The sequence below is a fragment of the Mauremys mutica genome, chromosome 1 (genome assembly GCF_020497125.1).
Source record: "Mauremys mutica isolate MM-2020 ecotype Southern chromosome 1, ASM2049712v1, whole genome shotgun sequence".
Taxonomy (NCBI): Eukaryota; Metazoa; Chordata; order Testudines; family Geoemydidae; genus Mauremys; species Mauremys mutica.
Genome location: NC_059072.1, coordinates 44,049,550 through 44,075,663, shown reverse-complemented (window position 1 = coordinate 44,075,663; position 26,114 = coordinate 44,049,550). Strand labels below are relative to the sequence as shown.

The window sequence follows — 26,114 nt, the reverse complement described above, 5'->3', positions numbered from 1 at the left end:
AGCATTTTTACTCATAGCATAGTTGTAGATAGGAGAACCTAATCTACCTATCTGTTCTTCCAGGGTTATAAATTGTGCCCTGACTTTCTCTCTGCTCCTGGAGAACTTACAAGATATGCAAGACTCTAAACTAAAGTTATTATCTTTGCAGAGCTGACAGAAATTAGCTTTTTCAGTTTTTAATTCCTATTAACTGTAAAGCAAATCCTATTTAAAACCTAATTTACCATGTCATTAGACTTTAACCATGACTAGTAACCACTTCTCTTATTTTTAACTTTTAGAAAGCCTAAAAGGAAGATGTTTTGGCCTTAAAATGAGTCCCAGAACATTACAGGAAACATGATTGTACTATTTTTAAATTAATGAAATTTATTTTCTGTTTAACAAGGTGCCCCGTATAGAAGATTGAGTTTCCTATATAAGTGAAGCATTCCATAAAATAAAAATTTGAATTACATGCTGAGAATACTGTTATGGATTTTTAAGGGTCTGCTCATGTTACCCTTACTCATTCAAATAGTCCTTACACATACATTAGGTCCAGTGAGACTACTTGTATGAATAATGGTTGTGGTTTAGAGCCCAAAACTGGCAGATTATAGTCACATGAAGATGTAAAGATGCACAATCCTGCCACCATTGAAATCAGTTGAGGTTTTGCAGTTGACTTCAAAGAGAGTAAGAGAAGGCCTGTAAAACTTAACCCAGTTCCTGGACCAATAACTAAAGGCCTCTGCCCTGTCAATGAGACTACTCATGCATAAGTATTTACAAGTCCAGAGTCTAAGACTGAGGCAAAGTCACTCAGATACATACAGATGTCAGACTTTGTTATGAAAGTTATTTCAAGTTCAGAATTTCTCATTTCTTTTACTTGCATGCATTACGTCAAAAATATTCAACATTGTTGCTATATTATAAACACATATATTGCATGACCATAATTGTTTTCCATTGTAATTGTAATATGTATAAGCACTTCTATCCATTTGTTGTGTGCTGTGGAATTTGATTTCTTTACTTTTTTTGCATTCATTCCCTCATTAGACACTGAAAGAGTTTTACAAGGTAAGGAATGATTTCACTGCATTTCTTTTTTTAGCAAAGAACTAGTTGTAAGATATCATAGATAGTTTGGTATACAGTTGTGGGTTTTCATGTTGATTTAATACATTTTAAGACACTGCATGTGATTTAATATTTATTAAAATAGCATATGCCCATTTTCTTTTCAGGAAATCCAGAGCTGTACTGTAGATCTTGGTATTACTTCAGACAGCTCTAATCACCCAGACAACAAGAATAAGAATCGATATATAAATATTGTTGCTTGTAAGTAAACACGCTTGGTTATGTATTTTAGAGGTCAATGTAGAGAAGTGTACACTTATGTATTATCACGGGGCAGGGGGGGGTGAGGAGGGAATCACACTGGTCTGAAAATTATTGGTCCTTTCAGCAGAAGTGTTCTGTGAGTTACAGAACAGACTTTCATATCTTTTCAAGTTATTTCTCTGAAATTCTGCTGCCCTACTGAGTTTTTGATAGTGAAACCAGTGTAGGCCTTCTGTGACAAAACAAAAAGAAATCGGAGACTTCATTACAATGCCATTATAAAGCCAAAGAAGCTATGTTTTGATTACCAAAGTTAATCCATCTTTGAGCTGGAATAATGATGATTTATCCTCTTTAGCAATCTGCAGAATCCCAGGATCTCTAGTTGCTGCACACACAGAAATACATATTTATCAATTTTTTAGGTTATATGTGCCCCATCACTGGATATAAATCAGTTTCATTAGCTGGGACACATGTTCCAGTTGCTTTGCCCCTCTCCATCACGCTAGTAATTTTTAGCTAATGTGTATATATATTTAGCTCTTGTAATCTTTCTTTAATGTCAGTCCTTTCAGCCTGCTGATCATTTTTGTGGCCATTTTTCTGAACTGTCTCTGGTCTACCAATATTATTCTGGTAATATAGTGCCCTCAGAATTAAATACAGTGTTCTAGGTGCAGTAGCATTAGAGCTGTATAATAATAGGACCAATTCAGCCTATTTGGCAAATTTCACCCCAGAACAAATGAGGTTCACTTCACCTTATTGAAGATTCACCTTAACGGAGGGAAGGTTAGCATTGTTTGCTCTCCCGTTCTCCCCATTTCTATCCAACACTTTACTGGAGCACTAACCAGGTGATTTTGGTTAGTTCCTGGGAGGTGCTCAGATACTATAGTGATGTGTGGCACTATGAGAATCCATATAGATAGATCTCCAAGGGGATACATTCTCTGACCATCTAGCCATACATCCTTCCATTGGCTTCAAAGGGAATTGTACATGTGCATCTCACAGGGTTATCTAATTTCTCCCTTCTCTAGAAGATGCATGTTTCTGATTATTTCCTAACCCAAATCCCAGATGTTAGTTTGCATTTCTCCAGCTGAAATTTTGAATGTGATTCATATTTAAGCACAGAATACTTGCATATGGTTGTTGATGTACTTTAGAATAAATATTCTAAAATCCAATCAACGCCTCTCATTGTTAAAGGTTTCCTAAAGAAAAGGAACCATGCTTGCTAGAGTGCTGTGTTTATTTTGACTTGTTTTATTACAGATGATCATAGTAGGGTTAAACTTGCACAACTTGCAGAAAAGGATGGAAGAGTGACTGATTACATCAATGCCAACTATGTTGATGTAAGTACGTTTACATATCTACTAATCTGGTCAGGTATCTCCAAGATAGCTGAGGCACTGAGGCATCTAGGTTTCATAAAAATGGATTAATTCTTAAATATATATGCACAAAACAATATAAAAAGCTTCTTTAGTAGGAGATTCTTTAAGGATCTGACTTAAATCCACAAACCATTAACATGAAGATAAATCTCAAATTCTATCTTGAACACATGTTCTTGTGTTCAGTTATTGTAGAGGCTTCAGAACAGCTGATGATTTTTTATACCATAAAGTATGTGGTATGGCAGTACAGAGTGAGTATTTCAGTTCTGAATTTCTATATTATTATATATTTGTAATAGATACTTAATTCTTCTATCTGGGATAATCTCATGAGATGTGTATGCCATTCGGATAAGGGTCTCAAGGGGACAGCATTTTTTTCAGTTTTAGTTACCCTATTCTTTAAACCTGTTATATGTGAATTATACTGGTTTATTTCTTACACTAATATCATAACAGATCTTTTCAAATCATTAGTACGTCAATGTTCTGCCAGAACATAGAGTAATCTAATACACAATAAGGTATTATTCCCTTGGTTGGAATTTTACACATTAACATAATAATTCCATTTACATTGTATCCGGTACCACAGGCTTCATGTGAATGAAATTGTTACAAACAAAAAAATACCTGAAGTTGTGTGAGGTTTTCTATTGTATCCATATATAAAATGTCATGTACTCTACCCAACCGCCTTTTTTATACAAACAGGACATTAACAAGTGTCATTTCTTATATTTTAATTTAGGGCTACAACAAGCCAAAAGCTTACATTGCCGCTCAAGGGCCATTAAAATCAACAGCAGAAGATTTCTGGAGAATGATTTGGGAGCATAATGTGGAAGTCATTGTGATGATAACTAATCTTGTTGAGAAAGGAAGGGTACAAATCCATTTCTTTATATTATTTACACCAACCAAATGGTTCCTACATATACAGCCTACGTATGTTTAAAATTTGCGATTAGACTCTCATCAAATATTCTATACAAAGCAGAAGTCACAATAATACTTATATACATCTTTCAAAACATAGTATAAAAGAAAATAATAAGACCATTAATACAAATAGAAGCCATAATGCTGCATCTCACAATCTGTGTAAACACAGTTGGAAATAATAAATATGATTTTATGGCTAACAAGGTGTCATCTTCTTTGACACTTGATGTCCATCACTGATTCACAGAAAGAGAGATTTCCAAGGGATTTCCTTAATAAACATAAACATTTCATCTAATTAGAAAAGCAACAAAAAACAAACGTATGTGAGCTATTATAATCTCCAAGCATTACGTGTATGAAAGTAATTATAAATATCTCTTAAAATTCAGTAAAGGTAAAAGCAAGTTTATAATAACCCCAAATTATAAGAATAGCTACATTAACAACCATTTGGGCATTTTGCAACTACTATTGGTCTACCCTCTCCAGGCCCCACAGCTACCCTAAGCGTGAGGTGTAGAAAACATAAAATCATCACTGATAAAATTTGCAGCTGACACAAAATTCGGGGGACTAGTAAATAATGCAAAGGATAGGGCACATACATAGAGCAATCTGGATCATTTGATAAACTGGGCACCTGCAAACAATATGTATTTCAATGTGGCTAGATGTAAATGTATCCATCTAGGAACAAAGAATGTAGGCCTTACTTACAGGATGGGGGGTCTCTATTCTGGAAACCAGTGACTCTGAAAAAACATTGGGGTTTGTGTTGGATAATCAGCTGAGCATGCACTCCCAAAGTCACACTGTAGCCAAAAGGGCTAATGCATTCCTGGGATGCATAAACATGGAAATCTTGAGTAAGAGTAGAGAGATTATTTTACCTCTGAATTTGGAACTGGTGAGACTGCTGCTGGAATACTGTGTACAGTTCTGGTGCCCATAATTCAAGAAGGATGTTGATAAATAGGAGAGGGTTCAGAGAAGAGCCATGAGAATGATTAAAGGATTAGAAAACATGTTTTAGACTCAAGGAGCTCAATCTATGTAGCTTAACAAAGAGAAGGTTAAGGGGTGACTTGATTATAGCCTCTAAGTATCTACCTGGGAAACAAATACTTAATAATGGGCATTTCAATCTAGCAGAGAAAGGTATAACATGCGCCAATGGCTGGAAGTTGAAACTAGACAAATTCAGACAGAAAATAAGGTGTAGATTTTTAACAGTGACAATAGTTAACCATTGGAACAATTTAGCAAAGATTGTGGTAGATTTTTAAATCAAGGCCATTTTAAAATCCAGGTTGGATGTTTTTTCTAACAGATATGCTCCTGGAATTATTTTGGGGAAGTTCTATGGCATGTGTTATACCAGGACCCTACTAAATTCGTGCTCCATTTTGGTCAATTTCATGGTCATAGTATTTTAAAAATGGTAAATTTCATGATTTCAGCTATTTCAATCTGAAATTTCATGGTGGTGTAATTGTAGGGATCCTGACCCAAAAAGGAGTTGTGGGGGGAGGGGGGGTCGCAAGGCTATTGTAGGGAGGGTTGCAGTACTGCTACCCTTACTTCTGCACTGCTGCTGGTGGCGGTGCTGCCTTCAGAGTTGAGCAGCTGGAGACGTGCAGCTGTTGGCCGGGAGCCCAGCTCTGAAGTCAGAGAGGTATTGCCACCCTTACTTCTGTGCAGCTGCCTGCAGAGCTGGGCCATCAGTCAGCAACCGCCACTCTCTGGCCGTCCAGCTCTGAAGGTAGCAATGCAGAAGTAAAGGTGGCATGGGATGGTATTGCCACCCTTCTGCGCTGCTGCTGGCAGGGCTCTGTCTTCAGAGCTGGGTGCTTGGCCAACAGCCACTGATCTCCAGCTGCCCAGCTCTAAAGGCAGTACAGACATAAGGGTGCTTAACAACCTTGCAGCCCCCCTGCAACTCCCTTTTGGATCACGACCCCCAGTTTGAGAAATGCTGGTCTCCCCCATAAAATCTGTATAGTATAGGGTAAGAGCACACAAAAGGCCAGATTTCAGAGGGGAGAGACCAAATTTCATGGTCCATGGTGTGTTTTTCATGGCTGTGAATTTGGTAGGGCCCTAGTTATACAGGAGTCAGACTAGATGATCACAGTGGTCCCTTCTGGCCTTGGACTCTATGAAGCTCTGTATAGGGCCACATGATGAGCAGAACCTGCTTCTCTGGCAAAGGAAGTTAAATTCAGTAACAGTTCACCACTGTGAATTTACCACTGGTCACACCACTATTAATTTCCCCTAGTGCATAGCTATAGTGGAGAAGCCAGTAGCAGAGACAACACAGGAGTGGAGATGCTGCTAGGAGATCCCTTGCAATCCATGCAGCGTGATTTATCATCCCCTGGCATCTTCTCAGGGTCCTGACCTATTCTGTAATTGTAGACTCCATTTCTCCAAGAGACGGCCATCCCCAGACAACTGAGGGAAGAACTGTAGGAGAGGCACTGCAAATATGCTTTCCCTTTCTGCAGCTTCTTCTATGTCATGGGGTGATCTGAATTCTTTGTAGTTAATACTTAATAGGCTATCTGGTCAATAATTGTCCTTATGGATTCTTTTCTACAACATTCTTGCTTCTGAAGAGAGTGAAAGAAATGCAAAGCCCAACTTTGAGATTCAAAATAAACACCTGCTCTGATAAGGGGATAGCAGAGATAACCAGACAGACAGTAAGGGACAAATTCAACCTTTGCTATGTGTCCTTGGAGTTTCCATTGACTTCTGTAGATTATAGTGCCCTTAAATTTGCTCATTTTAACTCTGTAGTTTGACACTGTGTTCTCTCTTTATGGCAGAGAAAGTGTGACCAGTACTGGCCTGCTGATGGTAGCGAAGAATATGGAAACTTTTTGGTCACTCAGAAGAGTGTTCATGTACTTGCTTATTACACTGTGAGGAATTTTACTATTAGAAACACCAAGGTCAAAAAGGTTTGTGATATCCCAAAAGCATGTCTTGGACACAGGGATGTTTTATGATTTTCAGAATCTTGTAATGTCAATTGTTTTGATACAAACTCAAGACTGAATCCTGCAATTCTTACCAAGGCAAAACTCCCATTGATGTCACAGCGAGTTTTACCTGAGTGCTCTCTAAATGTGGAGATGATGGCCTCACAGCTGTATAACCACAATCTAATGCCCAGTTAGACTTATTAAGAGAAATTGCTATTGAGGCTACATGTTCTGCCCTCGTAGCAAGCAAGCTGAGTGCAGCAGTAATACCACCGGCAGGGGAAGAGCTGTGGTCATACAAGTCTGTTGCTGTGGACATCGCTTAGACTAGTGAGCAGGGGGAAGTCTCAGAATGAAAAAGTCTAACAAAAAAGAAGTAGGCTGATTTTAAATCATTTTGCTCAGCAATGTTTGCTCCATTTCTAGGGCTAGATGATTCAGTTTAAGAGACAGAGCTGTTCTGGGGAGAGGGAGGAGGTATGTTTGTCTGAGCATCCCAGTGGAAATACGAGCTTGATACACACTTAGACCACTGTAAATCAGGAGTAGCCCTAATGAAGGCAGATCAAAGCCTGGCTCCACTGAAGTCAAAAGCAGCATGTGTTTTGACTCAATAAAGTCAGTGGAAAGACCCCTTGTGTTCCTTATTAGGAAGGCACAATTTGGCCATTATAGTACACATAACTGTATGATTCGCTACCAGTATTCTTAGTGGTCCGGTGTGCTTTATACTGAATAGTGACTATGTTAATTCAATTGCAAAATAGAATATTAAGTATACAAAGAAAACAATGAGAGGATGGCCTTGCTCTGACTTGGTCTATTTACTTATATAACTATTTTCTGTTTCAGGGTTCCCAGAAAGGAAGGTCTAGTGGACGTGTAGTTACTCAATATCATTATACCCAGTGGCCTGATATGGGTGTTCCAGAATATACTCTGCCCGTCCTCACGTTTGTGCGAAAGGCATCATATGCTAAGCGCCATGCTGTGGGGCCTGTTGTGGTTCATTGCAGGTGTGGTTTTTACTGCAATAAAGTTCACTCTGATTTTTATCGCATTGCTTCTTTGCACAAAAAATAATTTTTCAATGGTGTTATAGGCAGAATTTCACTTTAATATTTAATAATTACTGATGAAAGAACACTAAATTCTTTATGTAGTAGCTGTAGCTTTTGTAAGGCTGAATAATCAACTGGCCATGCCAGCACCATGAATCGCCTGGTGACTGTAAACAATGTGATGCTGCTCTGTGCTACATATATATTTTTCAAATTGCTTTTCTTTTTAATTTATTTTGCATGTATATATTGCAGTTTGGGTAGCTAAGGACTTTCCTGATACATGTATTGCAGTAATTGTCTCACTTCTGCCAAAATATGTATTCTAATTTTTTCAGCTCATATGGTCTTTGATGCAGGGATGCATTGTAGTTCTAAAAGAAGACTATGCAAAAAAGAAGACTGAATATACTACCTGCTGAACTATAGTTCTGCTGTTTCTATCATTACTCTGTGCTCTATCAATGGTTTGAAACAGAGGAGAGTTCAGGGGAAACTACTTGAGCTCTGACAGTGCTGCAAGTTTTAGGCAGATGTACTGGTAGTGCTTGCTGAGACTGAAGCAACCCAGGGAAAGTTGGTTTAAAATGGCTTACAGGACCTGGGATTACTTCACAGTACCAGTGAATGACCAGATTATTGGAAAATATATAAGCAGGTTCTGGTTTTCTACTATAGTACCTCATCTTTGATGGAACATTTGAAAAGAGAACCTCCTCATGAATTCTGTCCTTCTGGAGCTGAGACTGATGAAGCCAACAGGTAAAGTTGCCATAGAAATGCTGCAAGTTGAAGATAATTTGTTTTGGGATGATCTAATTTTACCGAAACATTTTTTGTACTGGAAAAAAATGGTCAAGTTTTCTTTCTTATGCTGATATCACCACCTCTGATTGTTCTTCAGAAGTCCAAAATTGGAGCTTTCCAGAAATACTGAGATACTGAATACAGAAATACTGAGATATATTCCAATGGATTGCAGAGAGATCAGCAGAGAGATCAGCAATCTGATAGCCCTCAATAATTTTTTAACAATGCTAAATTGTATGGCTTCATTCAGACCTCTCCACTGGGTCAAGTACAAATTTCAGGGTTCTAACTGCAAATAGTTTTATAGACTTCTTGGTTTTTGTTTCTGGATTGTAATTGAGTTTAGAAGGAATCTCATGGTATGAGACTAACTTCTCTTGTTACCTTTCCAGGTTACACTGAAGTGAAAATACTCTTATTTTTATTAAATTTTACTTAATTATTTTCTTATTTCCGTGCTTTTGTTATTTCATGTTTGTCATTTCTAACAAGGGTATATGGAGCCTGATAATCTGTATTTGTATTTTAATAAGTCTAATAGTGTGCTGCTAACCTGGACCTATTCAGTTTTACATTACTATGTTGGTGCCCAATTCTGCACTTTTACATACATACAATTCTAATTGACGTAAATGGAATTGTGACTATATAACAAAGAGCAGAATATTGACTTTACAACTCTAACCCAAACTATTCATGAGAAACTGTTTATGTATTGAGGTTTTTAATACCACACGCATCACTGTGGGATCTAAGACTGTGTTAAATAACTGGATTGTGTTCTCTAATCCAGGGATAAAAAAGATAAATTACTTCAAAGGTACCTCTTTTTTTAGTTTCTCATGAAAAGTTTTGGTTAGGGTTATAAGCATAAGCAACAAATTTTGCCTTTGATATGTGCGTGCTAAATTGAATGGGATTTGCACAGGTAAGCTGCATTAGGGCAAAATTTGGTGTTAACATCAGACTATGGCACTATCATGAGTCCTAAAATACTTGAACACCAATGACCTTCTTACACAATCAATAGGATTTTTATAAACTATTGATCAACTGACCATTGACTAAACTAGGTTGGCTCCCTTTCTTCCTCTTGTTTATTTAAGAAGGCCTCACACTTTGCTTGCCTTTCTGAGCTATGTCTGAAGAGCAGTAAGATTTCCATTTGCTAGTGTACTTTCAACAGTTCTGATGCTTCCTAGGATCTTCCTCAGTGTAATATCTCCTTTGAAAGATCCTTAGGCAATGTCTGAATTTGTAAGGTGTGGTAAATGTAGCCTCTTGTCTGAAGGGTCACGTGTATCAGCAGAGAGGATTCTGGGCACATCAAAGCTCTGAAGTGCACCTGCTTCAAAAGATACCTGGAGCATTAGAGGCCTGAAAGCTGCAAAACAACGGGAAGTCACAAGTCTTGTTTAAACTGGGATATAGGGAGAGTGGTTGAAGGAGATGAGAAATAAGTCTTCCCCTTTAATAAAAGATGAATAGAGAGGAAGGGGAGAGATTCCTCTTCATTACTTTCCTTACACTAAGAATATGTAATCTGTATTTGAATTTGTATATGAATATGTTATATGTAATATAGGTATGTAAGAGCTTGCGCTGAAAAACTGATATCTAAGGAGCAATAATTCACGCCACGTGAGTTCTTTCACCCTGCTTCCGACTCAGGTGCATTTTTTTTTTGTTTTACAGTGCTGGCGTTGGAAGAACAGGCACATACATAGTATTAGACAGCATGCTGCAGCAAATTCAGCACGAAGGGACAGTCAACATATTTGGATTCTTAAAACACATACGTACACAAAGGAACTACTTGGTGCAGACTGAGGTAAGAAGAGAATATGCATTATGGTAAGTAAACTGAAGCCAGCTTCTGTGACTCAGTTGGCAACAGCACAGATGCTGGGTTCCTCCTCCTCATTTTCTCTGACAGGCAGGATGGTGACCAATCACCACCCAGGATTTTCCTTCTGGCTTGGTTTCCCTCCTTTGCTTTTAGAGTTTGTTCTTGGCTCCCTTAAGCAATGAGCAGGCAAGTGACCTCTGTCAGTAGTTCAGTAATCTGGATTGAAGCATGAAATGATGTATATAAAAAGGCTATTGTACCAGTGATGCACAAAGATAGGCAGAATGGTGTTATGTCAAAGAGAAACAATAAGTATAAATAGGAACGGGATAGGGAAGTCTATTTCAGACCTCAAGAGCTGGAGTCAGATGCTATTGGTGGTTAGATACCATGGTGATAAATGCCTTAGAAATACCTTCACTAGAGAAGAAAGTAGCCAAGTGTTAAAATGGTTGAGAGAGGGAACACATTATAGCCGTAGGAGTTGGGGGAGAGACGCTTATTGTGATAGCAAGGAAGACAGCGGAATAGAGCTAAGTAAGAGGCTGGTTGGAAAATTCTGACCAAGGCTATCATTCCATTCCTAACTCATCCTATGGCTGTAGGAATTGCAGGTCTCTCCGAACAGATGGGGATATGATACACCACCAGCCATGCATAGCATATGAGTATGACATTTCAGGGTGCAATTCAGACCAGTGAGGGGCTGTGTCACACCTGCTCTGCAAACTTGGGTGCCTCAAAATGCTTTGCTGCTGTAGCTCCCACCTGGTCCATTCACAGTCTGCCAGCATGCAAGTCACACCCTGAGTGTTTGTGTATAGCCACATTTCTGGCCCAGCAACAGTGTTCCCAGCAGCCTGTCAGCAAACACCAGCCACACTCTGGCTTCCAGCAGCCTTGGTTACTACTTGCAGGGTGAGTCCAATACACTCCCAGTCCCCAATTTCCCCTCCCCTCTCCCAAATGCGTGTTCTGCACTGTCCAGCCCTCTCCTGGACAGTTCAGACATATTGGGTCTATTGCCCCTCTAAGTGGATCAACGTACAACAGTCTGCTACACCAAATGGAGTCACCAACAGAGTGCACAACACGAGATTAGTTTTGATTAAAGAATAAAACAAGTTTATTTAAGAACAAAAAGATTTTAAGTGAGTACAAGTATGAGGCATTAAAGTCAGAAAAAGAAATAAAGATAAACACTTCCCAGTGCTAAACTTAAACTAGACTTGGTTCAAAGTGAAATTCTTACCACAGGTTTCCAGTAACATTGCTGACTAAAAGTTTCAGGTCAGGATCTGCTCCTAAAGTCCAAAGGTTGTTTCTTTTGTGTTCTTAGATGAAAAAGAGAGAGATCGATAGGGAGAGATAACTTGAGGTGTTTTTGCCTTTCATTTTTAATAGCTCAGTCACCCTTCAAAATGCATTTTCCTGAAGGTTACCCCTTAGTTAAAGTTCATTCAAACAATAAAGGAGACATGATGTCTGGTGGTAAAAGAGGTTGCACATTGTTTCTTCTCACCTCTGTTTGCTGAAATGCAAATTTTCCTTGTCTCCTGTCTTCCCCCCTCTCCCTTTCTGAAGATCCTGTTTATAACTTATATGTAAATTGAGGTAAACACACATTCCTTTAAGACCCACTTGACCATTCCTTCCTCATTGGGGCTATGTGGGTCTGAACATGTGCTACCAACATCATTCAGATGGAATTCATAACTTTACATATAATGTTGCTATACACATTTCATCATGATATTATTGACCAGTGAGTTATTAGTTTTCAGATGATACCTCACAACGCATATTTAGCACAAAGATTATTACAATAGTGTGTAATAGGGTGTGAATACAGGGGTGAATTCAGTCACAGCTCCCTTCCCCCTTATAAAGCTGCAAGAGGGTTAGCCACTGCTGACCCAGAGGCAGGAAATCAGACCCCTCTTTCCTGGACAGGTCATCTGCCACCATGTTCTCTTTTCCCTTTATATGCACAATTTCCATATCATATTCTTGGAGAATGAGACTCTATTGGAGCAGTTTAGAATTGGAGCCTTTTATTTTGTGTAACCAGACTAATGGAAAATGATCAGTTAATAACCTGAACTTTCTGTTAAAAAGATAGGTCTGTAAATTCCATATCTACCTCCATCGGGTCAAACCTCACAAAATTCAATGGAGGACCTGCCAGTAACTCTTGGGGTCTGTGTTAAGGACAGCTATATTAATAGTTCGTACAAAGGTTATTCTAATCCTGTGTAGGGTGTGACTACAGGAGTGGATTTGGTCACAATGTGATTTTGTTGGACTTCTGGGTTTTAATATTACATTTCAGTATAAAGGGACACAGTCTGTTGTGATCACACCTAAGAGGCATCCTCCTTCAGGAGCCCATCCAGTATACATATGGTATATTTTTGGAAAGCCAGGCTCTGCTGCTGCCATTCAAACAATTAAAAAGATGCTTGACTTCCCGATTGTCTCTAATTACACTGCTCACCATTAGCCAACAAATATCACCGTTACCACGGTTATTCCTACTCTAATTATACAAAAGATCTGTGGTACCTCACACACCACTGTGTGGCAAAGGCTAATAGATTTTTTTTTATGGTACCCAGTTAATGGAGAGTCATTGGCATAGTCGGCAGGGAATTTCTGGCTCCCAGACCCCATCTGAAGAAGTTTGTGGCACATCTTGAGTTCTCTTCAGTTATATAATTAAATAAAATTTCAACAGACTAAATCATAGCAGTAAGATGGGAAGAATTCATAACCATATAGAAAGGTTGCTGTGAGCCAGCTGTTGCAGTTTAACCAAAGAAGGTGTTCATGGGAGCAATCTGACAATTGTTAGACCTAAGATGTTTGTTGCTATTTTACTAGGAGCAGTACGTCTTTATTCATGATGCCCTAGTTGAAGCCATACTCAGTAAAGAAACAGAAGTTCTTGACAGTCACATTCATGCCTATGTTAATATTCTCTTAATACCTGGACCAACAGGAAAGACAAAGCTCGAGAAACAATTCAAGGTAAGCTTTCATGGATGTCAAAATGAAGTGTCAGGGCAGCGTCATTTTCATACTCTGACCCATTACAAGTAAATAGTGCGCTTGAAAAGTCGGAGACTAGATGAAGTCACTGATTGTACCACAGCTTTCCTTTAGTTTTCTCTATTCATAACTGCTGAGACTAGATCTAGAGCAGCACAAAAATACATAGCACATCTTGGGTAAAAAGACCTAATCATGAACTCAACCTCAAACAAGCCATGTTTTCACAAAAACAAGGGCTGGAAACACAATCTAAAAGGTGGATATTGGGCCCGATTTACTGAAGTGTCCCTGCTAGAGAGGCCCCAGTGGTGGAAAGACTGCCTGGAAGCACAAGGTGCCTGAAATCTGCTTTGCAGAGTAGGCAGAGCCAGCCAGCACAGCCCCAAAAGTAGGCAGCCCTGGCTGGGCAGGAGGTGTGGCATGGAGAAGATGGGGGATGCACTGATTCAACACACCCCTGCTACAGCCACTGCCATCGTGGCACCCAGGTGTAGTGCTAGTGGCTGACACAGGTTTGCTAGTTGGGTTGAACCTGGCCCATTAAGTGAGAAATCTGCCTTTTCAAAAAAAATTTAATTCAGGAAAACAAATCCCACCTTCATACTTTCTGGGTTATGTGGTACAACTGAATTAGTGCTCTAATTTACTAGCGAACGTTACTCACACATGCACAGTACTAGTATTTCTCTGATATAATTAATGACTGAGTAGGAATAAACCAGGCTTATTAATAGGAATTCACAGTTTGGCCCTCTCTCCTGGGTAGGACGAGCTTGTAATGCTGCAAAGTCACTCCCTGGGGGAAAGCAGAACCTCAGATTGCTTAACAATGACCCTTTCAGAGAAACTAGGAGTTGGTGAGCTCAGAAGGGAATCCCCTAACAGTGCTGCGTAGCTGAAAGTACATGACAGACTGGATCCCAAGTGTAAATGGGAGGAAACGTTGATGGCCAAATTCCAACAAACCAAATAATATCAGAGAGTGGGTGTTTCCCTCACTCTTCCTTTCCCTTGAAAGGCAAAATTATTACAGCATTAATATTAAAAATGTGAATGACTTGATCTAATTAAGACATTACTGTAAGCTGATTTTAATATAACTAACTCTACAGTTCATCTCTATTTTCTTCATTGTACAGTAACAGGATTCTTTCTCTTATTGTTTCAGCTACTGAGCCAATCTAATATACAGCAGTGTGATTATTCTACTGCACTGAAACAGTGTAACAGAGAAAAGAACAGAACTTCATCCATCATCCCTGGTAGGCTTGTTCAAATCAGTTGCTTTTGATGGCAGTGGGGCAGAGGGTCCATGATTCCTGTAATGTAATTTTAGTGAAATAATGTTTCACACTCAGGGCTAGTTTACACTAAAAGTGCTACATCAACACATCTGAACTGATGCAGCTGCACGGCTGTAGTGTGTCTGATGAAGATGCTGTATGCCGACAGGAGAGAGCTCTCCTGTCAGCACAATTACTCCACCTCCGCGAGAAGCGCAAATTATGTTGGCAGGAGAGCATCTCCTGCCAACATAGCGCCGGTGTGCACAGCACTTAGGTCACTGTAACTTGCGTCACTCGGGGGAGTGTCTTTTTTCACACCTCTGAGCGACGTACATTATATCAACATAAGTGGTAGTTTAGACCTGCCGTAAGTAGCCGCTGTTAAGAGAAGAAGGTAGAGAGCTGGGTGATGTTTTATCCTGTTTGATGGATCTTTATTTTATCATTACTATAATATATGAGCCAGACAGTACAACATATAGACTAGTTCACAACTTTCTTTTACAGTGGAAAGATCTAGAGTGGGTATCTCATCACTATCTGGTGAAGGTACAGACTACATCAATGCTTCCTATATTATGGTAAGTCAAATTGTCTGGTCTGCTGAAAAATACTCTATACTGCTATATATATATTTTAGAGTTGTCAGATATCTGCATGTTAGTGGCACAGTCTTTATTTTGAAGGGATTCTCTGCTTTCTTTTTCATTTTTCACACTTCCATGGTGGATGCTGCACTGGAATTGGTTTTAAGTCCACTCAAACACATTACAGTTTGACTCAGCATACAGTAAGAATGCACAACACTTTTAAAATAGTACAATATAGCACAAATTATGGGTGAGAGTCAAAGGTTAATTAAAGCTATCAACTTTTTTCAAGCCTCAGTGAATCATTCTGGCAAAAACAGTGTCCACATGTTGGGGGAGGGGAGCCATAGCCTTGCTTCCTCCCTGATCATGTGCAGGGACCAGTCTATGAATGTTTTAGTGCCTGTGCAGGAGCCACAAAGTGTTGCCTCCTGCCTTCCGCTTTTCCCCCTGCATCATTTTTTTCCTTTGGATTCCTATGTAACCCCTTTGCTGTTGTCTCCCTCACACCATGGCCATCTCCCGAGAGTGGAATGTGTTCAGGGCCAGGAATCCACTGTGCTGGCCACAGTGAGTGGGGGAGAGAGAGGAGGAGAAAGCCTTGGCTGGGGATTCAGAAGCTCTAGGAGTGGCCTCTGCCAGCTGGTAGGAGAACTTGATGGGAAACCTTGCTCACGGCCTGCAGTCCTGCTTATGCATGGCATTTTACCAGGCATACGTGAGAGTGACAGCAGAAGCTGTCACTCTTGATGAGTGACATTTGACAGGTATGTCTGGGCTTTCTTTCATAAAGCAGGGAAGTTATAATTAATGCTAGAGGATTTCACAGAGAGAAAGAATAATTATTTTAAGAAATTGAATTTATTCTTTTGCTGTGTACCCCGAGTCCCTGCAGAAACCTGGCCAGGGCAGAGCAATCAGTACATATGTCTGGGCTAATACACATTTTTATTTTGAGTTGGCAGTTCACCATTAACTCTCTGCTGCTTGCAATACATTTTTGGAGGGAGGGGGGAAACTTGAACATTTATTTTTTGTTTTTTATTGGTTTTCTCCTTTTCCATTTGACATACGTTGATTTCTGTTCCTGGAAGTCACATGAAATACAGGTCAATCTAGCTCTGTTTTTTAGACTTCCATCTTTGTATAGTGAAAGCTTCCTTTAAATATATATATATATGGTTGGACATCAATTCTCAGAGTGATGTTTTTGTTTCACAGGGTTATTATCAAAGTAATGAATTCATTATTACCCAGCATCCCCTGTTACATACCATCAAGGATTTCTGGAGAATGATATGGGACCATAATGCTCAGCTAATAGTCATGCTTCCTGATAGTCAGAACATGGTAAGATTGATGTCTAATTGTTGTGGTTTGATCCAATGTAGGCTATAATACTATCCTAATTTAAAAACACGAAACAGGTCAACACAAAACTTGGATATGGAGTCTGAGACTCTGCCAAATACAGTTTTGATAGTACTGATCTGAAACATATGGGAAATCAGCTTGTGTTATTCACTGTGGGCCAATTCTTGAGGCCTTATTCGGCAAACTCCAACTGAAGTCAATAGTAGTTTATCTGAGTAAAAACTGAGAGAGACGCTCAAGTGTTGGAGCTGTATGTATACATTAAGAATGAGCTAATGCACTCTTCAATGACTAGTGGCATATGCTATAGAAACATCTCAGGGTTTTTATTTTTATGTTTTGGGTAAGACCTGAGGCATGGGAAGGGGACAGTGTATGAGTGTGCATTTTGGAGGGTAGTCATGCAAATGCTTGAGAGAAACTTCTGTGATCTGAGAAATAGCTGTGAACACGAAAATCTACAGTCTCGCTTTCTCTGCAAACATTTCATGAAGGTTATTCTTTTCGTAAATGGGAAAGACTTTTAAGTTAGCCTTAGTGATCAGGGCAACTTCTGAGAACTGTAAATAATTGTGCCTGCAAGAAAAGACATTTTTAATCCTGTCAAATTTAAATTCATGAATTGAACTTTTAGACTGTCACTTATATACATTTTGCATTATTTCTCTACCAAAGCATCTACATTGGATTGTTTTATTTTGAGAACTGGAAAGAAAATTACTTAACTTTGTGGCTTTTTTTTAGGCTGAGGATGAATTTGTTTACTGGCCAAACAAAGACGAGCCTATAAATTGTGAGACCTTTAAAGTTACTATGATTGCTGAAGAACACAAGTGTCTGTCTAGTGAGGAAAAGCTTATAATCCAAGACTTTATTCTAGAGGCTACACAGGTAACATCATTAAAGTGGTACACTTGTGGGAATTTGATTTGTTAAAGTTAAATTGTAAAGATTTTAATATTAAAAAAAATAATATGCGACGTCCTTTAAACACACAGGCCAGGATCCACAGAGGGACTAAGGCATTACACTCCTGAGCTTCACAATACCAAACTTTTAGGTGATTAGAAAACACTGGAATAAACTGTGATCCACAAAGCCTTAATTAGGCACATAGGCTCCCTGTACAACAAATGGGGAGAGGTAGGCAGCTTAGAATGTGACCCCCAAAAACCAGCCCACTAGGTGGGGAAAGGCCTAACTTAGCCAATGGAAGATGTTGACAAAAGAAGTGTATCCTAAGCCTCATCCCTCACACAAAGATAGGTGCTGAAGTCTGGGGTGAAGGGAGACGCCTGTCTCTGGGGGGAAATAGGCAGGCTCTGGGGGGGAATAGGCAGGCAAACACCTATCTTGCCTTGCAGACCCGAGCTGGTAAGAGTGCTCAGAGGCTGCCTAGCTCCACACAAAACAACCAGGGGAAGTGGAGAATAAGCTAGGATTCCCTTATTATGTTTTGCCCAATGGTTGGGGTACTCACCAAGGATGCAAGAGACCCCTTGGTTCAAGTCCCCAATCTGCCTGATGAGACGAAGGGAGTTGAACATGGACCTGCCACCTCTCAGGAGAGTGCGCTAGCCAGTAGACTACATAGTGATTCTCACTTTTCTCTGGCCCAATTAATATTTCATTATTCAATTGTTTAAGTGGAACAACTTCAGTAGGAGAGATTGAAGGAGACCCACATTAGAATAATCCATAGAGCAATGACCAGGTCACTCACCTAATAGGTACTTAATCACTCTTCAAATCCGTTCTATCAGGTCTTGATCTGGTGCTCTCCCACATCCCAGGTGAGCTCCCTAACCACTGGGCTGAAGGATATAAGGGACCCCCAACACCCAGCTGTTTTGTGCTAGCCAGTCTCTCAGTTTGCCTACCAGACAGGGCCCTGCAGGCAAGATAGGTGTGTGAATATGTATCTCCCTCCAGTTTGTGGATCGCCTTGAGGCTCAGGCAGGAGATAGGTTCCAGATGCCCAGAGTAAGGGCTAGTGTACAATGGGAATTTACTTCAGCATAACTTTGTCTCACAGGGGTGTAAATCTGGGGATTAGGCAGCTTAATACCTTTGTGATCCAGGACACAGATTGTAAACTCTTTGGGGATAGAACATGTGTTTCTATGTGTGTGCAAAGTAATGAGGGTTTGCTCCCACTTGGGCCTTTGCATACTATAATAAATGATAATACAAATAATAAGTAATAGTAATTGCATGAATGGAATGCTATAGCTTCAAGAACACAATAACTACACATACAGAGACACCAAAAATGCCTTCTTGTTGTTTTAATCATACAAATGCCCTATTAATTTTCATAGAAACATCATAGAAATTCTAGGTTAAATGTGGTTGTATTACCAAATTAACCCCAGGAATTTAAGGGATTAGTTCTGAAAGTTACTGGGCACCCTCGCCTAATCCATTGACTTCACCCTACTCACATGCTTAATTTTGAGCATGTACATAAGTGTTTTGGTAGAGCTAGGAGTCAATACCTTGCAAGACTCAGTTCTTAGGGTTTAATTTAAGTCTTGATATATTGGTCTTGAAAAAACAAGTCACATTTTTGCTAGGTTACTTGTGGAGCATCTATTAGCTCATAAGAAACTCCAATTTCCTGTTGTAATAGAGAAAAAAAAAGAAAATTATAGAAATTATTTTGTGTGTGTTAGACATTGACAGTGTACGCAACTCTCCACAAGACACCAAACAAGGGCAGTCAATTCTTTGAAGAGCTAGATTTATGCAAAAGTATTAATCATGACATTTTCCTTTTAGGATGACTACGTACTTGAAGTGAGGCATTTTCAGTGTCCAAAATGGCCAAATCCTGATAGCCCTATTAGTAAAACATTTGAACTTATAAGTATCATAAAAGAAGAAAGTTCCAACAGAGATGGACCCATGATAGTGCACGATGAGTAAGCATTGTAACTTTCGCTTTGCTTTGGGTACTACATACATGGGCATTATCCCACCACACTCACGCTAATTTCTCATAAAGAGCCTGATCCATTGAAATTAGGCCTAAAGCATATAGAGAGCGCAAATAATAAAAGTAGCAGAACCATCCTGTTATTTTAGCTGCGTCATCAAGAGAAACACTTGACTCAGCATCAAGAATGTTCTCTTATTGGGTCTTTGTTTTTTGATAATCTGAAAGATGAACCAGTTTCCATCCAATGGATATTAAATACATTTGTGTCTTTCTTTTAGTATAGCGAGAAGTAAATACACAATTTAGACACTGGTCTTTAGAAATCACTGTGGGTGAGATCCTCACCCCTGCTCTGGCCCCCTTACCATGGGAAAAAGTGCTAGAGCAGCATAAAGGAGCCCTAAAAAGCCCTGGTTCTAGCTGTGGAAGGATTCTCTCAGTGCAGGCACTGTAGACAGCCATAAAGCTGCCTCCTGAGGACCTCTCAAGCCCTGGGGTAGGGGGCCTGGCAGGAAAGGCATGGGAGCAAGAGGGGCTTGCCTTTGGGCTGTGTTGTGACAGTGCTGCAGAGATTCCTGGTTGTGTTGCTGCCCATAGGGAAGTCCATGAAGGCTGCCATAAGACAGGCCACAGGGATACCTAAATTACAGTGGTAGCCTTGAAGCAGCCAAGGATCAGAAGGGTGCAAAAGCAGCATAAAGCCACCATAGTGGCCACCCTCCCTATGTGCTGTACCTCCTAGAGGTGCAGCACAGAATGTCACATAGGGTGACCAGATAGCTAGTGTGAAAAATGGGGACGGGGGTGGGGAATAATAGGAGCCCATATAAACAAAAACCCCAAATATTGGGACTCTCCCTATAAAATCGGGACATCTGGTCATCCTAGTGTCACCCCATGCACTAAGAGGGTTTCTGCATCTTCTCCAGCTGTGTGAGTATGATCCAGTTCATATAAATATTTCTTTTGTGTGTTTTTAACTTTCAAAAGGCATGGAGGAGTGACAGCAGGTACTTTCTGTGCACTAACAACACTCATGCATCAGCTGGAAAATGAAAGTTCCATGGATGTTTATCAGGTAGCTAAGATGATAAATTTGATGAGGCCAGGAGTCTTCACAGACATTGTAAGTAAATAAGCCAAATGTGTATAGAATCTTGGAATGGCACAATATCTGAACGAATATTTTGCCTCGGTCTTTAATGAGGCTAATGAAGGGCTAAGGAATAGTGATAGAGGGACCGATGGGAATGAAGATATGGGGGTAGACATTACGGTATCTGAGGTAGAAGCCAAACTCGAACAGCTTAACGGAAGTAAATCGGGGGGCCCGGATAATCTTCATCCTAGAATATTAAGGGAATTGGCGAGTGATATTGCTAGCCCGTTAGCGATGATTTTTAATAAATCTCTAAATTCGGGGATTGTACCGTTTGACTGGAGATTAGCTAATGTAGTTCCTATATTCAAGAAGGGGAAAAAAAGTGACCCGGGTAATTACAGGCCAGTTAGTTTAACATCTGTAGTATGCAAAATCATGGAAAAATTTTTAAAAGAGAGAGTGGTTACGGAGCATGAGGCCGATGGCAACTGGGATAGATTACAGCATGGATTTACGAAAGGTAGATCGTGCCAAACCAACCTGATCTCCTTCTTTGAGAAAGTAACAGATTTTTTAGACAAGGGAAATGCGGTGGATCTAATATATCTGGATTTCAGTAAGGCGTTTGATACGGTACCGCATGAGGAATTACTGGTTAAATTGGAAAAGATGGGGATCAAAATGAAAATCCAGAGGTGGATAAGGAGCTGGTTAAAGGGGAGACTGCAGAGGGTAGTATTGAAGGGGGAACTGTCGGGTTGGAGGGGGGTTACCAGTGGAGTTCCTCAAGGTTCGGTTTTGGGTCCGATTTTATTCAATCTATTTATTGCTGACCTGGGAACCAAGAGTAGGAGTGGGCTGATAAAGTTTGCGGATGACACCAAGTTGGGAGGTATTGCCAACTCGGAAAAGGATCGGGATATCCTCCAGGGAGATTTGGATGACCTTGTAAACTGGAGTATTAGTAACAGGATGAAATTCAATAGTGAGAAGTGTAAGGTTATGCATTTAGGGATGACTAACAAGAATTTTAGTTATAGGCTAGGGACGCACCAGTTGGAAGTAACGGAGGAGGAGAAGGACCTAGGAGTCCTGGTTGATCGTAGGATGACTATGAGTAGGCAATGTGATGTGGCCGTTAAAAAAGCTAATGCGGTCTTGGGATGCATTAGGAGAGGTATTTCTAGTAGGGATAAGGAGGTGCTAGTCCCGTTATATAAGGCGTTGGTGAGACCTCATTTGGAGTATTGTGTGCAGTTTTGGTCTCCCATGTTTAAGAAGGATGAGCTCAAACTGGAACGGGTACAAAGAAGGGCCACTAGAATGATCCGAGGAATGGAAGGCCTGTCGTATGAAAGGAGACTTGAGGAGCTCGGTTTGTTTTCCTTAACCAAAAGAAGGATAAGAGGAGATATGATTGCACTCTTTAAATATATCAGAGGGATAAATACCAGGGAAGGAGAGGAATTATTTCAGCTCAGTGCTAATGTGGACACGAGGACAAACGGATATAAATTGTCAGTCAGGAAATTTAGGCTTGAAATTAGACGAAGGTTTCTAACCATCAGGGGAGTGCAATACTGGAACAGCCTACCGAGGGAAACAGTGGAGGCGAAGGACCTCCATGACTTTAAGATTAAGCTAGATAAGTTTATGGAGGAGATGGTATGATAGGATAAGGGGCTTAGTCAATAGGTCAATTAAGTGCCACACTGGTAAATAGTACAATGGGTCAATGATATGATATTCTTAACCTTTTTCCAGAGGGTATGGCTGGAGAGTCTTGCCCGCATGCTCGGGGTTCAGCTGACTGCCATATTTGGGGTCGGGAAGGAATTTTCCTCCAGGGTAGTTTGGCAGTGGCCCTGGAGGTTTTTCGCCTTCCTCCGAAGCATGGGGCAGGGGTCGCTTGCTAAAGGAGTGGGTGGATCGGCTAATGTGGCCTGCATCTTGCAGGAGGTCAGACTAGATGATCATAATGGTCCCTTCTGATCTTGAATTCTATGATTCTATGATTCTATGTATATTTTTTCAATATATGTATCATCTTTGGCAAAAATAGAGTTAGAGCAGCAAAACCACACTTTTCAGTGTGAATCTCTTCATTGGTTAAAGCAAAACTGTGTTCCAAAATAAAGTGTTCATATGAAGAACTAAATATATTAAGCCTACTTGATAGAATATTATTTAATAATTGTCAATCAGAAAGTGCAGCACTTCCTATACCGTTACAAAACTTGCACTATAATCTGCAAATTATGGTGTGATTTCACCAAGGAATACACGCACACTCCCAAACATTGCAAGTAGACCCTTCAGTGATCACCCAAATGTTTCTGGTATGGTTAGGATCAATTTGTAGTAAAGGTGTACTGCTACTGCCATTGAGACCCTGATCTTTCTTGATCTATTGAGTGATCACTTAAGATCAATTTCACTGTGGTTTTGGAGAGAGGAGAGTGCTAGCTTAGTGGTTTGAGCAGTGGTTTGAGCATTGACCCCCTAAACCCAGGGTTATGAGCTCAATCCTTGAGGGGGCCACTTAGGGATCTGGGGCAAAATCAATACTTGGTCCTTCTAGTGAAGGCAGGGGGCTGGACTTGAGGACCTTTCAGGGTCCCTTCCAGCTGTATGAGATTGGTATATCTCCATATATTTTAATGGAGAGGGATAGCTCAGTGATTTGAGCATTGGCCTGCTAAACCCAGCGTTGTGAGCTCAATCCTTGAGGGGGTCATTTAGGGAACTAGGGTAAAAAAAAAAATCTGGCTGGGGATTGGTTCTGCTTTGAGCAGGGGGTTGGACTACATGACCTCCTGAGGTCTCTTCCAACCATGATATTCTATGATTCTATGATAACAGTATTAGACTAGAAATCTCCAGTGAAGTCCATGTAGCAACAGATACAGATTCATTGCAGAGAGGACAACTGTGGCTGAATTCTGTTGTCAGTTACACCAATGGAAACCTAGAGTAGGTTCAGTGCCATTACTACAGAGTTACAGGAACATTTCACGTTATGGATGAAATCCTGGCCCAGTTGAAGTCAATAGGAAATTTACCATTGACTTCAGTGAGACCAGGATTTCACCCCCTGTATTGGAAAAAAATGCACAAGCAAATATTCTCTCCTGGAGCACCCGCACAATAGCCATTGATACTGAGTTACATACTGTATGCAGCTGGGGGCCATATGTCACAGAATTAACACATCAGTTAATGAGTTACACACAGTAGACTGCAGGGGGGCTGTATAGCACCAAATTGACTCATCATCAGTTGCTAAATTATTTTTGTGTAAAAGTATTACAAAATAATCTAACATTATTATTTAGAGCACCACATTGAACGTATCCTCTTTTCTTCTGTAGGAGCAGTACCAGTTTCTGTACAAAGCTATCCTAAGTCTTGTTAGCACGAGGCAAGAAGAAAACCCTTCTGCATCCATGGACAGTAATGGCACAGCTTTACCTGATGGAAATGCAGCTGAAAGCTTAGAATCTTTAGTTTAACTAACACACACACACACACACACACACACACACACACACCAGTCATCCCTGGAATTTAGCATTGTTGTTTTCATTTTTAAATTATGCAGGGAGATATCTGTCCAGTTATTATATGATCTGTTCCCTTCTCCTGCTCAAACAAACAACAGTTATTTTTGTGGCATATGATTTTACTTCCGAACTCACATCATTAACAATGTGTGCCTTTTTTTGAAAGATTTCTTGTAATACATTTGTTACGTCTGGACTAACTTGATTGAATTTTACAGTGTTTCTAAGAATGAAATTGTGGTATGTTTTTCAGTGTTAGTTTTCAATTTGTCTGGTTTTACTTCTAACTTAAAATGTATCATATTTATAGATGGTAGGGGGGTTCTCAACTACAAATAAACATGTCATGTTTTTAGTATCCAATTTACTTGCTGTATTTATAGCAATCTATATAACTTTTAATATAGTAGAATGTAAATAAAATACTGTTCTCTATAATATTCAACATTTTAAGACTGCAGTAGATACTTAGACTAGTAACCTGATACTTACTGTAAATACTTCTATAGTGATTCCATGGACCAAATTTATATTTATAATTGTAGATTTTTATATTTTACTACAGAGTCAGTTTTCTAGTTCTGTGTAATTGCATTGTTATAATGATGTAGTTCAGTATCTGTTTTTATTTTAACAAAGTCTCCTGATATACTATTGTGCATCTTCGGTGATTAACCTTCATATATGTGCATGGAATTTTAACTTTTTGTGGGAAATATAAATTGAGTTGTTTTGAAATGAGAAGTTTTTATGAGAATAACATCTGTACTTGGCATTGTTTTAATTGTTTTTACCTAAGACATTGAAAAAATAAATATAAATATTCCAGCCTATGCCTGGCACAGTAAACAATGTACATCATCAATATTAAAGACATTTTACTTATCAAGAACAATATTACTGGCTCAAGGCCATGTTAGAAAAACTTCCTATGTGAAACTCATGAGTGCTAAGTTCTGGCATGCCTCCTGCAGGCTGGTTTTGCCCCATCCTGTTGTGATTGAGCTCTCGTGAGGCTAGTGTAACAATAACCAGTTTACTTTGGCACAGTTGATTTTAGATTTTTAGGGGGCATATTGGGATCTGATATGAGGCTGGAGAGAAATGCTGTGGCAATGAGAGGGGAATGGATTTTAGAAGCAGAAGATCATCGACCTAGTTGGGCTTGGAGCTTTTGTACACTTGAGGAAAATAGAAAGGAGCATAACCTCTGGCAAGGCAAGTGCAAAAGTATAATTAGGCTGGTCAAAAAAGGATTTGAAGCGCAACTAGCAAAAGACTTTAAAAAAAAAATGTTGGTGTTAGTTTTTAAGTACATCAGAAGCATGAAGCCTGCCAATCAGTGGGACCACAGGACGAATGAGGTGCTAAAGGAGCACTCAAAGGAAGATAAGCCCATTGTGGAGAAGCTAAATGAATTCTTTGCATTGGTTTTCACTGCAGAGGATGTGACGGAGATTCCCAAGCCTGAGCCATTCTTTTAGGTGACAAATCTGAGGAACTGCCCCAGGTTGAGGTGTCATTAGAGGAGGTTTTGGAACAAACTGATAAACTAACCGTAATAAGTCACCAGCACCAGATGATATTCACCAAAGATTTCTGAAGGAACTCAAATGTGAAATTGCAGAACTACTATGTGTGGTATGTAACCTATTACTTAAATCAGCTTCTGTACCAGATGACTGGAGAATAGCTAATGTGGCATCAATTTTTACAAAAGGCTGCAGGGTGATCCTGGCAATTACAGGTCAGTCAGCCTAACTTCAGTACCAGGCAAATCGGTTGAAACTACA

At 39.8% G+C, this 26,114-nt stretch overlaps 1 protein-coding gene across 1 annotated transcript in view; it reads left to right on the top strand.

The window, feature by feature from the left end:
* Positions 1-25,146, top strand: part of PTPRZ1 (protein tyrosine phosphatase receptor type Z1) — a 202,398-nt gene extending 177,252 nt beyond the window's left edge. The window contains exons 16-31 of the mRNA XM_045002201.1: positions 1,051-1,071; positions 1,239-1,335; positions 2,623-2,705; positions 3,502-3,636; positions 6,533-6,667; positions 7,544-7,707; positions 8,431-8,514; positions 10,258-10,393; positions 13,295-13,441; positions 14,634-14,727; positions 15,259-15,332; positions 16,563-16,691; positions 17,460-17,606; positions 19,497-19,639; positions 20,647-20,782; positions 24,130-25,146. Coding sequence (XP_044858136.1) covers positions 1,051-1,071; positions 1,239-1,335; positions 2,623-2,705; positions 3,502-3,636; positions 6,533-6,667; positions 7,544-7,707; positions 8,431-8,514; positions 10,258-10,393; positions 13,295-13,441; positions 14,634-14,727; positions 15,259-15,332; positions 16,563-16,691; positions 17,460-17,606; positions 19,497-19,639; positions 20,647-20,782; positions 24,130-24,270 — 1,866 coding nt within the window. The 3' untranslated portion in view covers positions 24,271-25,146. The remainder of the gene's footprint in view (positions 1-1,050; positions 1,072-1,238; positions 1,336-2,622; positions 2,706-3,501; positions 3,637-6,532; positions 6,668-7,543; positions 7,708-8,430; positions 8,515-10,257; positions 10,394-13,294; positions 13,442-14,633; positions 14,728-15,258; positions 15,333-16,562; positions 16,692-17,459; positions 17,607-19,496; positions 19,640-20,646; positions 20,783-24,129) is intronic.
* Positions 25,147-26,114: the final 968 nt, after the last annotated feature.